Source organism: Lissotriton vulgaris, chromosome 1_2, assembly GCF_964263255.1.
Source record: "Lissotriton vulgaris chromosome 1_2, aLisVul1.2, whole genome shotgun sequence".
In the NCBI taxonomy this organism is placed as follows: Eukaryota; Metazoa; Chordata; class Amphibia; order Caudata; family Salamandridae; genus Lissotriton; species Lissotriton vulgaris.
In genome coordinates this window covers 90,577,240-90,593,925 of record NC_141686.1, presented here as the reverse complement: position 1 = coordinate 90,593,925, position 16,686 = coordinate 90,577,240, and the positions used below count along the sequence as shown (strand labels likewise).

Here is a 16,686-nt window from a genome sequence, read left to right as displayed (position 1 = left end):
CTGCGACCGTGGGACCTTCTCTATGGCTGATTTTTGGAAAAGGATCTCCACCTCCCTCTGTAGTAGGTTGATCTGATAGCTTGAAGGTGGTCCCGGAGGGATTGAGGTAGGGCGACGTCAGAAACGTAGAGAGTAACCATTTCAAATCGTAGCCAGCACCCATTGATCTTTCGTGATGTCTAGCCACTCTTGTACATGATTTGTTACACTTCCTCTCACTGGAGCGGTGCACGGTATTGGAGGAAGCAGACACTCATTGTTTTGCCGGAGGTTTCGTCGAGGTGGTGGCTAGACGGTTCCCTCCTCTTCCCTTGTTAGATCGCCGATTTTGGAATTGCAATATTTGCTGACCCTGCTGGTTCTGGTTCTTTTGCCAATGAGGGGTTTGAACTCTCTGTTGAAAAGATCGGCAGTCAGGGTTGCGGTAGTGACGGCGGAACTCTTTCTTTTTCTCTAACCCTACCTCCTTCAGGGTATCCAACTCAATCTTCATTCGCGCCATCTCATCAGTGTATGGGCCAAACAGCGATGACCCGGAAAATGGCTGATTGTTGATTCGGGATTGAGCCCCTGGCTTCAGGACTGTTAGGCGAAGCCATGAAGATCTTCTGGCACAAATTCTGTGTGCGTAAGAGTGTGCTGAGAGCGTAGCTCCATCCGCTGCCGCGCTAATAACTTGGTTCGCCACCAAGCTGCCCTTTTGTAAGACTTCCTCGAAATCTTTGTGGTCTTCCTTAGGTAATTTCCCTGAGAACCACTGTAGTGAATCCCATAAGGCTCCATCGTACCATCCCAATAGAGCCGACGCACTAGAGACCTTTAGCATGGAGGAGGAGGCGCCACATACTTTTCTCCCCCACAAGTCCTTCATTTTGCTCTCATTTTCCGGTGGGACTGTAGACGAGGAGACCACTGAATGTGTCTTTCTGGCAGCCGCCACAATTACAGACTCCGGTTTTGGATCTGACTTTAAGAAATCAGGATCTTCTTCCAACGGGCAATGTTAATTAAGAATTCTCGGCGGTGCAGTCTTGAGAGTGGCTGGCGTGAGGAAAATGTCCATAACTGGCTTCAGCAGCACCGGCACCAGAGGCAGTAATGGACGAGAGGACGTCTTCTGATTCAGCATTTTGAAAATGACTGAAGAGGTGACAAATCTGCACCTTGAGCTAGGCGAGCTAGCAGAGACTTGTGAGTCAGGCTGGGTTGTCTTCTGGACTCCATAGGACGAGCACGATCAGCCCAATGATGCAGTCGTTGCAACCATCTGGGGGAAAGATGGACCTCTGTGCTCTACCAGGGGAACGAGATGGAGACTTCCGCACTTCCTTGCGAGCTTCTGCCACATGGTGAGAACCAGAGTGTGAACCCCGGCTACTCGAAGAGGAGAGAACGAGCTCTCTTAATGTTGTTACTCCCTGTTACCCGTAGACTATTTTTTTTATTTCTATGCATTTGTTCACCTTATGTCTGATGTAAAGCGCTCTGATACCTTATTTTGGGTCTGGTTCGCGCTCTATAAAACTTCATAAATAAATAAAATAAAAATAAATAACCACCTCTGGAGTATGAGACCTGGAGATGGAACGGAGTGAACCTGCTCTCGACGTCGATGAAGGAGACGGAGAGAGGCTGGCTGGGACTGTCACCGACGGAGACCTCTGTCTCAACGCCGCTTGCGATGTAGATCTTTGCCTTGACGCGGATCTTGAATGCGTGCGCCCCCGCGTTGATTGTCTGGACGATGACCTGTGCCTCGACCTTGACGTCGACCGCGATCTTCTATCCTTTGACGGAATGCTGCGCCTCAACGTCGACTGCTGCAGCAACGGAGGACTGTGCCTCAACGTCGATCTTCTCAATGACGTAGACTCCTGCCTCGACGTCGACCGTGCTCTCTTCGATGGTGGACTGTGCCTCAACAACGAATGATGCCTCGACATCGATCGTGCTCGTTTCGACGGAGGGCTGTGTCTCGGCGTCAAACTTCTACACTTCGACGGAGGGCTGTGCCTCGACGTCGAGCTCCTTTCCTTCGACGGAGGGCTGTGCCTCGATGCCGGCAATGGTACCAACCGAATCTGGTGCCTCAACGTCGAGTGTCTTGCTGGCGTAGATGGAGGGGCCTGCCTCGATGTCGATGATGGAACATCAGACGATCTCTGTCTCGACGGCGATCTACGCTGAGACCTTGACGTGGACTTCGTTCTCGACGTCGAAAATGACTTACATCTTGGCGTCGATGATCTGTGTCTCGACGTTGAATGTCGCTGAAGAGTCGACGGCGGAGGATCTTCTCTCGACGCCGGACGCTGATCCAATACCGACAGAGACTTAGCCGTGGAAGTTTAAGAGCAGGCGCTCCTGCGCCCGGTCCCTCGACGACGATCCCGCCGCCGGAGCCTTCGACATCGAGCCCGACGCCAAAGGAGAGCATATCGGTACCTTGCTCCTTGACGACGAACGCGCCCTTTTCTTGGTCTTCACAGGCGACCTACCTCTTTCTGTGAGGCCATAAAGCCTGATTCTTTCCCTGTCTTTTAGAGTTCTTTTAGACAGCTTCCTGCAGTGTAGACAGGAGGTAGGGGTGTGAGAATCCCGAAGACAGAGAATACACACCTCATGTGTGTCTGTCTTGGCCTTCTTTTTGCCAAAGGCAGGGCAAGAGTCGAATAAAGAAGGCATATATGACAGAAAAAGAGTACTTCTGTCACAAAAATATGGGTTACCCTGTACTCAAATGTAAAAAGATGTCGAGTGAAGTAAAGAAAACCCCCTAAAATTAGAGTATTTTTGACAGAAAAGCCCAAAATGTAGAGAGCTGTGAATCCAGGGTCCTGACAGAAGGAGCCGGAAAGAACAACTGACCTAACTGTCACCACTGAGGCATGATGGGAAGCTGGGGGGTCATGGCTGCCTTAAAGGCACGGTGCCAGTTTTTCGTGGTTGAAAATGCTTTTATTTTCCATGCTATTGTTCGCAATGCAGCCTGTAGGCTAACAATGTCTAAGTATTTGCAAGTCTTTTTCTTTGCTATTTATGAGTATTTTACTCATTAAAAAACAGAGTTTAAGTGCTACTTCACCCTTGTGTTTTTATGTATTGGCAAAGACAGTCTTTATGTATGCAATTACATTGTTTAGCCTCCATTTGGGAGCTTCATTAGTATGGAAAAAAATTATATATATATGTATATATATATGTAGAGCTGTACATATATGGTTTCCATATATAATTTCTTTATTATTTCCAGGGTCTCCGCACATGGGTGGGAATATTCAGTGCTTATGAATATTGATAAGGATCCCCTGGAAGAGAAACTGTTTTAACATGTGCCACACAACGTCATAATATTGTCTGTCAATCTTGGGATTGAATATTGGATGAGTAGTGTGCTTCTCCCCCTCACGTGAGAGCACCGTGGGTGACAACCTGTATGTCCTAGCAAATTATTCTGGTGACTGTCGAGAGAGCGCTGCAAGCTTGTCTAAACGCCCACCTGCTTTGAAGTATCATATTTTAGCGAGGCCCATTCTAGTATTTTACAGTCTGTTTTAAGGGTAAGTAGTTGGCTGTTCAACCACATTGCCGGTGGTTTACTTTTAGTATTCAAAAAAGTATTCTTAGGTATTGGCTTATCTAAAGTAGACGTAATCTTTGTCCTAACTTCTTTGTCCGCTTCTTCTTTACTAACATTAAGGTGAGGTTTAAATACTTAAGAAAGTTGCAGAAAATCTGAGGAAGAAAGTTTAGAACATTGCCTCGTAAAAGTTGGCAGAGTGGGATTAAGAGTAGACTCAGAGCCTAACGAGATTGAAATTGGGATTGCATGGTGGTCGGTCTAGGGGAAGAGGTAGGTTGGCAACAAGATTCATAAGGTTGGTATAAACTGGATATAAAATGTGGCCTGCAACATAGTTGACACGTTGTACAAGCCGGATGGTGTAGAGATCCTTAATAAGGTTAGACACCTCTGCATGGTTTTGTCTTGCTAAAAGTTAAGCCAATTGTAAAGCTTCAACATCCTGAACCTGTCCTGGTGGAGGTGTGCAAACAGGGCCAAAATAATATCAATGCTAGGCAAGGAGCAAGCTAACTCTCATGCGAGTATTATAATGATTGAAATTAATAAAATTGTTGCAAATATCTGAACCCTGTTACATTGCAAAATATTCACATTTTAAAATCTGTTACATTTGCCACATGACTAGATTATTTTCAGCAGAATAGTACAGGTGAACTTTTCAGTTTAAATATTCAACCAATTGCACTTTCTCACTATTATGTTAACTCAGTTAATCCAAGTGAAGTTTACAAAGGGTGCTCCCAGATTTCCACCATACTCATGTATCAACATCAACTTCCCTCACAACTTCTAATCATGTTCACATTTACTTCATGGCAAGAAATGGATTGATTGACTTTAAGGTTATGATCCTGTAGAAGTCCACATATCCTCAGATCCTATAATGAATACAAATTAGTCCTTACATTTGTGAAAATATAAAGCCAGAATTTACTTTAGAAAGTACCTTATGTTTATGTACACTTGGCCAGATAGTTTGCTCCAAAATTTAATTTCTGGATCCCCTGCACATCTACCTAGTAATTTGGGAACTTGTGTGGACATGATATTTTATTTACCACCCAAAATATAATATTACTTATGTAATTGGCAGGCTTATCCAAATAATGTGTCAGCCACATGGATATCTGTGACAGTTTCCAAAGACAAAACGTATCACAACTTGCTAAAGGAACAAACCCCAATAGAAAGTAAAAAGTACCTGATGATGTACTAAATGTAGCCGAGGCAGCACTGTCTTCTGGGAGACGTCCACACTGGGGTTCCGCTGCCTCCTTAAACAATCCATATGGAAGGATGCCCTCCGTCCTGTATGAACAAATTAACGTAAGTGTGACAAATAAAATATAAGTGGCATTTATAGAGCGCATGGCTACCCATGGGCATTCCAGCTTCAAAAGAGGCTTTTGAAGCTTATCTGGGGAAGAGACAGTTTTTCAACAGCTTGCTAAAGATCAGGTGATTAGTTTCTTTCCGCAGCTGGAGAGGAGTATGCATCCAGCACGTTACAGATACTTAAAGAAACCAACTCTGCTCTCACCCTCTTGACAAGCTACCTTTCTATGCTAACTGCAGTTGATTTGCTTCAGAGTTCCTTGTTGCAACCTACTCAAAATGTTGGAGAAGCTCACAATGTTGTGATTGCTATGCACTATAAGATACGTTACCCATTAACTGTATGTGTTTACACCTTGCCTTTACTGAGAAAAAAACCTGTATCATGAATCTCTAATCTTGACATACAGTAGGTAGTCTGACAGGATGGTGGAGGAAATGTCCTCCGCCATGTGACGGACAGAGTTTTATCTGTCAAAACGTTAAATCTGGCACTTAGTCTTCCAGAAACCACCAGACTCTGAATCATAACCAAAGTCTTCAAGAAAGCAACCTGCTTCATAAGGATTTTCATATAAAAAGAAAACACCCACAGATGTCTAAATACGCTAAAGAGATGTCTCCTGAATCTCCAGAAGCAAAAGGGTAATAGCAACAGGATAAGCTAAGCAATGCAAGGGTTTCGTAATATATCTCCTTTGACGATGAGTGATTGCTCAAAAAGAATCTGCTTCTCCCTTCTAAGACATTACTTTGCCATCTGAAATGCTTTCAGAGTTCTTACCAGAAATTAGTGAGTATTAGAAGTGTAGAAAGTGCTCAGTATCATTCATTAAAATGGCAACAATTAGTACTGACAAACACATTCTAATATTACCTAGTGATGCAGAGCGAAGGAAGCCTTTCTTCGGGGACTGCCAGGCCTCATCTACTCTGTCCTCTTTTTGGTGCCCATCGGAAGGAGTTAGCTGTCTGTTCTCATCGTCTTGGAATGAGAACCTGTCAGGAATAGACCAAAACAGATATTAGAGATTCAGCCACTGTCTTGCCTATGATGTCTTTTCCGTTTTAAAATTAACAACAAAAGAAACACAGAGATGTGAGAGAACTTTCTCCCTCCTGCTCCATGCCTGTCTATGACAACCCAACAACCTTTACAGTAAGGTACGTTTCCTTAAGATAGGAGAATACCAAACCTGGGTCACTTGAATTAATGTTTGTGCATTGCAACTGATAATTGCACTTATGTGGGTGGAACAACCTGTGAGTAGGACTGAATTGCACAGTTGTGAGGTGAGGATGAGGGTGGGAGTATGGCATGTGTGTACCACAGAAGAGAAATTGGATTGCAATTTAGAACATAGTAAACACCAACAAAGTTATACAGTAGTAGATAACCACAACCCTTAATAATTGTTTTTCCCACCAAATTTACATATCTGCTTTAAGTACCCAAGAAGTCTTGAGTAACTTTGCAAATTGAAATGAAAACACTCCTGGACATTGTCTGTCCCATGGACAGTCAGCAGCAGAAAGTATATGACAGCAGGAGTCAATCTGAAAATCTAAATATTGCCTAGATATCCCTGCATTCTCCTTAGGATGTTTCTCTAAGTAGATATACATCTATGCAAATTTAGGCATAAGCCTAAGAGAAGTAAATTTCCACATATGTTTGTGAGTTTGGCCCTTTGCAAGTAGTAATGCAGCAGCCCGAGTAGTGGAAGTACAAACCGCAGTGCTGCAACCGAAAGCTTGACCATAGATCTAGTTCCATACAAAGCTTGTCCTAGGTAGGTGCTAATTGATGACTACTGTGGTATTCGTTTTTATTGACTTGCACCCTGAGCCCGTACTCGTGACCACCAGGAACACAAATGTGTGCAACAGGTCTTTTCATATCAAGAAATAATCAGCAAGATTGTTTTTGAAAGCACTGTAGCTCCCAAGTTAATGACCTTTGGAAATGTAACCACTTTCATGTCTTGGTATGACCCACACATTGTTATTGTTCGGAGCATTTGTAAAGCCCAACTGCTACCCTGAGGTGTCCTGGAGCTAGCTACCATGCTCCAAACAAACACAGAATGGGCTGGGGAGAGCAATTGATCAAAACAGCCACGTTTTAAGAGCCTTCCTAAATCCAAACAGATCAGAGCTATTCTCAGGTGGAAAGGCAAATCATTCCATTTAGCACCCACGCCAAAGCTTTTTCCACCCCACCTGACTTTTTTTGTAGGTCGAACAATCACCAATTTTGCGTTAGAAGAGCGCAATGGTCTATTGTGCACACACCATTGAAATTGATGCTTCAAATTGTTCGGGCATGTGTCTTGTAGCACACTAAAAACCATACATCGATATTTAAACTGCACTCGTTTCATGACCGGGAGCCAGTGGAGTTTGCGAATCTCACTGGAGACAGAAGCATATTTGCGTATGCCAGAGATGAATCTGGCTGCTGCGTTCTGTAAACTTTTAAGTTTGTGCAAAAAACGCTCCTGGATATTCAGATATAAGCTGTTACAATAATCAAGTCTTGACATGAAAAGTGAGGTAATCACCAAGCATTGACTGTCGCTTGGCAGCAGAGGCAGTATTTTCTTGCATGTCCTAAGGATATATGACGTGGCCGAGGCGACTGCATTCACTTGGGCCCCAAAATTGAGTCTGTCATCAAAAACTACTCCCAAGTTTTTTACTTTCCGGGTGGGAGTTGGAAGAGAGCCCATAGAGTCTAGCCACCAACTCGGATTCCAGAAACTGGGATCATTCCCAAACAGGACCACTTCCGTTTTGTTTGAGATAAGTCTAAGGCAGTTTTGGGACATCCATCTCCCAACTGCTTCAATGCAATCATGGAACCGTTTATCTGTTTCACTCTCCTGTAACAATATGTGTGTCGTCAGCATAGGAAGACTAAAACCGAAGAAGCCAATAAGGGGAGCCAGGGAAGACACATACACGTTAAAGAGTGTAGGACTTATGGATGAACCCTGTGGGACTCCGCAGGGCAAGCAAAACGGTTGTGGCACGAAAATCGCCCAATGAGACCGCTTGCGATCTGTCAGAGAGGAAGGACTTCAATAATTTCCAGGCTTTGCCCTGCACTTAACAGTCCCGCAGCTGGTCTATCAGCAGATCATGATGGACCGCGTTGAAGGCCGCAGAGAGGTCCAGCAAGATCAAGGCCGCCTTACCACCCCGATCAAGGGCTACCCTGATCCCGTCCGTGGATTTAATGAGAGCAGATTCCGTGCTATGACCCTCTCTGAAGGCAAATTGGGTTGGATCTAAAGCTTGAGTGTCATGCAAAAAGGTACTCAGCTGAGCATTCATACTTTTCTCAATAATTTTTGCTGGAACGGGGAGGCAAGAAATAGGGCGAAAATGTTTAGGATCCTTAGAATCCAGACTAGGCTTTTTAAGTAGTGGCAATATTGAAGCCTTTTTCCAGGCTCTGGGAAAGTATCCTTCTACGAATATTGCATTAAACAAAGAAGTAAATGTCAAAGCAATGGTTTCAGGGGCCATTTGTAGTAGTGTGACCGGACACGGGTCAACTGGAGATCCTGATTTAATGGATATTACTAGGTTATGAGTTTCCGAAATGGATAGAAATGTGAATTTGTCCAAAGTAAACTGCAAGTTGGAGACTGACTCATAACTATTATTTTGGTCTGTTATATCCTTTGTAGTTGGTCCTTTAAACGTAGAGAAAATGGCCTCGACTTTCTCCACAAAAAACTTGGCAATATCATCACAGAGTCCCTGGCTCGTTGAGATATTTGCTGGGCGAGGATAAGCCAAACTAGTAACTGTTTTAAACAGCTCTTTTGACGAATTCTTAGCTAAATTAATTTGCCTATGCATATGTTGCTGTTACAAACACATGCATAACAGACTTCTGTTTAAATGTAACAGGCAAGTTACATAGTTACATCATGTGTGCTACCCTTATTGTATCATAGCACATCATAGGCTCACTTTTGGTGCAAGCCATTTAGATAGTGAATTGAAAAATCTTCAGAATTTTTTCTTGTACGGATGGGTCTGTACTCCATTCCGCTTCCTATCATCTCTTTCCTCTCTACACATATCCAAACACCTACAATATCTTGTGATGAGACACAGGATACTTTTTTTTGTCTCAATCTGTCAAAGTCCATGTTTTGCCTTTTGCATCAGTATGTTGGTATCAATGGCTAAAGCTTTGTCAAAACCTTTGATAAAATTAAACTATCTCACTCTTCAACATGTACTATAGCTTTATAGCCCGCCGAAATGGGCTATACCGGCTATTAAAGGCCCGCTGCAGCGTTAAAGGCCCGAGCGAGGAGAGGGACTTTAACAAGGCAGCAGGACTTTAACAGCCTGTATAGCCCTGCTACGAAGGGCTATGAGGTTATTAGAACATTCTGCTACTAGAGGGCAGAATGCTCTAACAAATAAAACAAAGCCTTCAGGGAGCATGAGGGGGTTGAAATCCCCTCAGGCTCACTGAAGCCTTTGTAAAGAAACATTGGAATGTTGGAGCTCCAGGCTTATACCAGCCATTATAAGCCCGGAGCACTCCATTGTTTTCAATGGAGCTACCAAAATTCCAATGTTCTAATAGAGCATAAACCCTGTGTTACACTAGCTGAGTGCTACTGTGGGCCTGTAAAGGCAAGCATAGTCTTATTTTTTCATTAAAAACTTTTTGTGAAGGCTTTGCAATACCCACATGTCAGAGAGGAGGCTTGGCTCACTGCTGTACTCCACGTCTTCATTGAAGTTCTCATCATAGGTATCATCCTGAGATGCTTCTTCACGACTGATAATCGGCAACCGGCTGTCTCTGGAATTAGAGCTGATGAGGGGAGACCAAGAGTAAAGCCTTGTCAGTCATGCAAGGTTGTACAACAATAATAGATCATTCTGTTTTATATACTACTGGGTACCACAATGAGCTTTCCCTGGTGGGATTTCAATGTAAGGTTCAAATCAAGTTGATTGTGTTAAAATCATTTTCCTGAGCATCTTTTGTTAAAGTTTATTTTCCAAAGAATCTTTTACAATAATGTCACTTTCATATTTTATTATTTTGACCAAAACATCTTGCTGTAGATCGCAGATTTTTCATAACAACATTGTACCAAAGTAATTTTTTTTCAATGTTATCAATCTTTAATTTCATTGTAAAATGGGGTTTCTCTTGTATATGGGAACATACCAATAACCTCATCAATTGATTAAACCAACCCATGCTTCTTTACCTTTTATTCTCCCTTAACCTTACAAACGGGAGAGAAACCCCTGTGACCCAAAGTTCAATATATATAAAAAAATATATTATAGTTAATATATCTTATGAAATTGCATTGTACAAGATTAATAATGAATATTTTAAGCATAATCTGTTTCTTGTTCCATAGAATGCAGTGGTAAAATTGGTCTTAGATGTTATGGGAAAATAAGGTGATTGTAAAAGATGTTTTCAAAAAGAATTTTAGAGAAAGAAGTTTATCGCTTGCTACCATTCACCCTTCCCACCAGCAAACCTTGCTTTTTCTCTTTCGCAGGATAGTAATACTAGTGAATGTAATTATGTATAGCTGTCATTGAGAGCGTCTATTGTAATTAAAGGAAATTCTATTTCTATAGCATTTGAATTGAAATTCTTTTTCTATAGCGCATGGCTACCCTGAGGCCTCCCAGCACCGATTAATAGAAGGACAGTGAAGGTCAGGCCACAGTGCTAAGAAGGCGTCCCGAACAGATGGGTTTTTAAAAGCTTTCTGAAGGCCAGAAGATTATTGTTCTCTCGGAGGGAAAGGGGGAGAGAGTTCCAAATCTTTGCGGCATTATACGAGAAGGAGCGTCTGCCACAACTCGCTTTACATATCTTCTTGGTGGTGGCCAGACACAGAGAGCTGGAATGCAGGGTTCTGTGAGGGAGGTAGGAGGTGACCAGAGGGTGCATGATCGCTGGGCCCGTCTTCCAGATGGCTTTGAGGGCCAATAAATGGAACAAAATCTGGTCATTCAGTGCTGTGACGCAATAGTGAGAAACAAAAGCTGGTCTCACTGTTGTTGCGTCACCTGGAGAGACGCTCTATTTCCGTGTGTTAGCCGTCCGTCTGGGTTTCACCCATCTTTCTGGTTTCCATAGATGTTAGGAAGCAATGCTCTACTGTGGCCAATCTCCCTATTCGCTATAAGGTGCGAAACTCTGCAGACCCATGCTGAAAGAGAATGGAAATCTGAGCTGACATGGCTCTCACAGAGCCTGTCAACGCTGTCAGCCCCATAGAGACAGGAAGTCCCTCTATTATATTTGAACAGTGGGAGGGGTCCGTAGAAGACAGGTTAGTGAGGGTGGGCAGCATGAGACAATTCACCATTTTTTTTATATTTGGGAGAGGTGGAAGTGGGAGAGGAATACAAGACAGGGTGGATGGCAATAGACCAGGAGTTATCTATACTACTATTATAAAGGAAGAACTTTGAACCTTTGAGGCGGGTAAACTCGGGAACCACAGTGCCAATCCACACACCCGATACATCGTTGTAATCGTCAGGGTGTGCAGATGGACATAGGCTATATAAACTAAATAAATATTCGATATTTAAAAAATTGACAGAAAAAAAAGTAGTCCCTTGGAAGAAGCGCCGGCCGCGACGTGCATGCCCGACGTGAGGAGCGCGGGGAGGAGCGGCGTCCAGGAGCGTGAGGAGGACCGGCAGACATGGTGCGGGGAGGCGGGGTGAGGAGCGGCGGACAGGCAGTGAGGAGCAGCGGACAGGTGGTGAGGAGCGGCGGACAGGCGGGGAGAAGCGGTGAGCAGCAGATGAGGTAGGGTATTTATTTATTTATTTAGGAGCTGTGAGCGGCGGAAAAATTAAGCAAAAATGAAAATCGTGAGGAACAGGAAGCAAACGGAGCATTACAAAAGTGAGGCAAATGGTGCATTACAGGAGGAAAAAGTTATGTGTGCAGGTTACAAAAGCGTACATCGTCAGCAAGAGGAAGCAAACGGAGCATTACAAAAGTGAGCCAAACAGTGCATTACAGGAGGAAAAAGTTACATGTGCAGGTTACAAAAGCATAGAAAGTAAAGATAGAGGTATAGGAGGAAAAAGTGACGTGTGCAGATAGCAAGAGGAAGCAAACGGAGCATTAAAAAAGTGAGCCAAATGGTGCATTACAGGAGGAAAAAGTTATGTGTGCAGGTTACAAAAGCGTACAAAGTAAACATAGAGGTATAGGAGGAAAAAGTGACGTGTGCAGGTAGCAAGAGGAAGCAAACGGAGCATTAAAAAAATTAGCCAAACAGTGCATTACAAGAGAAAAAAGTTACGTGTGCAGGTTACAAAAGCGTACAAAGTAAACATAGAGGTATAATACTGCAATATATGGAGGAAGGCTGCGGGGGACCCACGGACAACGTCGGGGCGGGCGGGGGCCCTGAAGCCTAATTGCTCCCGGACAACGTCGGGACGGGCTGCTAGTATTTTAATATTTGGGGCTAGGGGGAGGGATTGAATAGGGAGATGTGAAACACAGGAGCAAGGTATTATTTTTACTCACTGTTACCTATCTATAGTTCTATATATTTAACATTCTCTTTCTAGTACCGCCTTACTATCTTAAGGTCTTTCAGCTACTTATACCATACAGTTAAAGAGTAAGAAGCCAACAGTACAATAGAAAATGACAGCCTACCACAGTATCACCAATGCTACAAGGTCTCCACCTCCAACCTGCACAGAAACCCAACACAATGCGACAAAACAACTATAAGGAATAGTTTAACAAAAGCAGATGTTTTTTCTAATGGGTACACAGTTAAAGGGATGTCAAAACCAAGTGAGAAGTACCTACCGTGCCAGTGCTTCATAGTATCGCGTCCTGGCTCAATGAATAAGCACAAAAGAAGAAAGAGCATATTGTGAAGAGAGGGAGGAAGGATGTTGAGTAAGCATCTGATTATCAAGACAGGAGCACTAATTACAGGAGCCTTTTCACAGCTTGACAAAAGTCACCTTTTAGCTCTAGTACCCCTGTCTTTCTCTTTAACACAGACAGTCCAAGCACAGATATGTAAGTTGTTTTACAACATCCTTTATCATTTTACCCAAGGAGACATATGTTTGTCCAGCTGATATGTCCAGACATATGTTTGTTGACTCTGAAGAGTTTCATGTACAGATGAGAATGTATAAAAAGAGCAATGTTGGTCAGGATGGACAGCTTCCTTGGTTACAAAGGCAAACCCTTCCTAATGTTTTGAGAAATCAAACAATCCCCTACAGGAAACACTTAGTTAGGAATTGCTTTACAGTTTAAGGAAATAACACATAACTTGGCATCTTTGTTGAGAGGTCCTTTCCTATGTGAAAGCACTTGGGGATATGATGTTCTGACCATGTTTTGGACACAATTAAGAGACACATTAAACAGTCTGAAAACATTGCAAGGCAAAATGCCATTTAACTGACTCAAATGACATAAGCGAGGTATGAATTCACAGTTTTGCTGCTCACTATGGTCAACATGCATGACAGAAAATTGCATTTCTGAACAGACCGAATCGCAATTTCCATAAATGCCATACTCCATTTCCTTATAAGGCATATACGGTGTAGCAAAATGCGATTTATACCCATTAGAAATCACATTTAGTGATTTCCAAACTTGGAAAATGCAAATAGGGATTTCCTATTTAAGATTTCCTAACCACATGTATATAGCATTTCCTAATTGTGAAATGGACAATTAGGAAATGCTATTTCCATCGACTTTGAACTGATGGTAACCAGGTTCAAAAATAGGAAAGGCACCCAAAATGCATCAGAATCATTCCCAATGGTAGCTATGGACATTCTGGCAAGGAAGATAACGATAAGTACTTCTCAGGTAAATGATATATATATATATATATATTCACTGAAAAAAACATAGGTTTCAGGCCTTATATAGTTAGGAATTAGCTTTAAAAAAACTTTGAAATTCATTCAAAAAAGTTTTAGGGGTGTTATAGTTTGCTGGACATTTCACTCATACAAAACCATTGAAATTGCTCCTATATAGTTAGTTGGACTAACTATATTTCGCGCACCCGCAATGCACTGCTGATGATGTCACATATTAGATCATTCATGACATGGTCAGTGACATGACATCACTGATGACATCTCAAATGACATCACTGATGACATCACTGTTACCCACAAATTTAGAGATGCACTCGGGTAGTAGACAAACCCAAACAAAGTCTTTATTAGCAAAACGCCTGTATATATATATATAGGAGGTCTGCGGGCCAGTGTTATCGTGCCTTTCCTGTGGGCAGTCAAGGTTTGTGGGATACTGTATTCCTGCACAGTCGGACCCCGGGGGACATAAAATCAGCAGGGCGCCACACTGTTTATCGGGACAGTGGGCACTTGGAAGAACAGTGTGCTCAAGGGAAAAAAAGCCAAATTAATAAGAACAACGTGAAACAAGTGAAGAAATGACTTTTCGGGGCACCTACCAACGCATGCAATGAATGATGGGACTTGTAGTCCGGAAGTGCTCAGCAACTAAACCGAAGGAGAGACCTTCAAACATTATTGAAATACTAGCATTATTGCCGAAAAGTGGAGAAGAAAGGTCGTCGAATATCCGGAGGTTTGTGATAATTGCAACAGAGAAAAAGGAGAAAGATAAAAAATTAATCCGAAAAACTGGATTTGAAACCTACCCGCAAGTCCTTCCTCACTCTTGGTGAAAGGGAAATGCATTTGAACCTTGATCACCTGCTCTCTCGGGGTCGCACATGATTAAGACCTGGTAAGGTCGAAACCGGTAATGCTGTACCTGCTGAATAAAAGTGGTTCCTCTGATGTCCGACTGGTGGGCTTGATTTCTGCGCTGGAGGTGGCGAGGAAATTTCTTTTCTACATACAGGCGGTGACGTCGCCAACAAGCCCCGACCTGGCAGGCTGGGTTCCCCTTCGTCAAACTCTGTTTTGGTTTATGGATACATATAACATGGAGAACCCGCCGGCTGCACCCGCAATTGGAAGGATGGATTGAGCCAAGTGAGCACCACTGGGGTATGCGGGAGGCGCTGCCACCGATCCTTAGGAGGTCTGCGGGCCAGTGTTATCCTGCCTTTCCTTTGGGCAGTCAAGGTTTGTGGGATACTGTATTCCTGCACAGTCGGACCCCGGGGGACATAAAATCAGCAGGGCGCCACACTGTTTATCGGGACAGTGGGCACTTGGAAGAACAGTGTGCTCAAGGGAAAAAAAGCCAAATTAATAAGAACAACGTGAAACAAGTGAAGAAATGACTTTTCGGGGCACCTACCAACTCATGCAATAAATGATGGGACTTGTAGTCTGGAAGTGCTCAGCAACTAAACCGAAGGAGGGACCTTCAAACATTATTGAAATACTAGCATTATTGCCGAAAAGTGGAGAAGAAAGGTCGTCGAATATCCGGAGGTTTGTGATAATTGCAACAGAGAAAAAGGAGAAAGATAAAAAATTAATCCGAAAAACTGGATTTGAAACCTACCCGCAAGTCCTTCCTCACTCTTGGTGAAACGGAAATGCATTTGAACCTTGATCACCTGCTCTCTCGGGGTCGCACATGATTAAGACCTGGTAAGGTCGAAACCGGTAATACTGTACCTGTTGAATAAAAGTGGTTCCTCTGATGTCCGACTGGTGGGCTTGATTTCTGCGCTGGAGGTGGCGGGGAAATTTCTTTTATATATATATCTATATATATATATCTATATATATATATATATATATATATATATATATATATATATATATATATAGATATATATATATATATATATATATATATATTGTGCTTTATAAGTTTTAAAATCAAATCAAATATAAGCGTTAGTTAAAGGGCTCTTTTATTGTTTTGTGTGGTGGTGGGAATTTTGTTGGCAAAGGTATTTGAAGTGTACTGGGTGGGTATGGGTTTTTGGGTGGGTCTACAAATATTTACATATCTATATTGTTTTTAACTTTTTATATATAAATACGTCCTATCCTTAAAGGCTTTGCTATAGAAGTGGCAAAAGACTTTGTTCCTTTCTATCTCAGCATGGATGGCACTGTGCTAATCCTATGCCTAAAGAATTTGATAGAAAAGCAGACATTTGAGGTGAGCAGATCTAGAGTGGTGCTGGTATTGGAGTGCTCTATACAGGAGCTGCTTTCCACCTAAACTTGAGAACTACCCAGAATTCTCTGCTTTTTTTGCATAATTTATGCGTCACTCTATGCCTGAAAGAGTATTGTTTTGATTTTTCTGGGTGCTCCCTTGTGTATGATAAAAACTATAACTCTCTGTAGAGCTCTAAGTAGAGCGAATAACTGTGTCAGGGGTCGCTTTTACTCATTTCAGGTTGGCTTGGTTGGTATTTTATCCAATTCAAAGCTGTAATACTGTGCCTGAAGTGGTAAATGGTTTTTGTCATTTTACAGCTCGGCATGAACAGCACTGTGCTAGTCCTATGCTTAAAGACTTTGCTGTAGATATGGCAAAATACTGTCCCTTTCTCTCTCAGCATGGATGGCACTGTGCTAATTCTATGCTTGAAGATTTTGATAGAAAAGCAGACAGTAGAGATGAGCAGATCTAGAGTATTGCTGGTGTTGAGAGTGCTCTATACAGGAGCTGCTTTCCAACTAAACTTGAGAACTACCCAGAATTCTCTTCTTTTTTTTTGCATAATTTATGCGTCACTCTGTGCCTGAAAGAG

General features: G+C 42.7%; 1 protein-coding gene across 2 annotated transcripts in view; it reads right to left on the bottom strand.

The window, feature by feature from the left end:
* CACNA1C (calcium voltage-gated channel subunit alpha1 C) overlaps window positions 1–16,686 on the bottom strand; it is a 1,657,037-nt gene that overhangs the window by 40,600 nt on the left and 1,599,751 nt on the right. Inside the window, exons 43-46 of one of the 2 annotated variants that reach the window (XM_086952878.1) lie at window positions 12,789–12,815; window positions 9,648–9,773; window positions 5,799–5,920; window positions 4,788–4,894 (exon numbers count right to left, since the gene is read on the bottom strand). In XM_086952878.1, the coding sequence (XP_086809004.1) occupies window positions 4,788–4,894; window positions 5,799–5,920; window positions 9,648–9,773; window positions 12,789–12,815 (382 nt within the window). The remainder of the gene's footprint in view (window positions 1–4,787; window positions 4,895–5,798; window positions 5,921–9,647; window positions 9,774–12,788; window positions 12,816–16,686) is intronic. The other variant, XM_086952879.1, reaches the window with a different exon arrangement.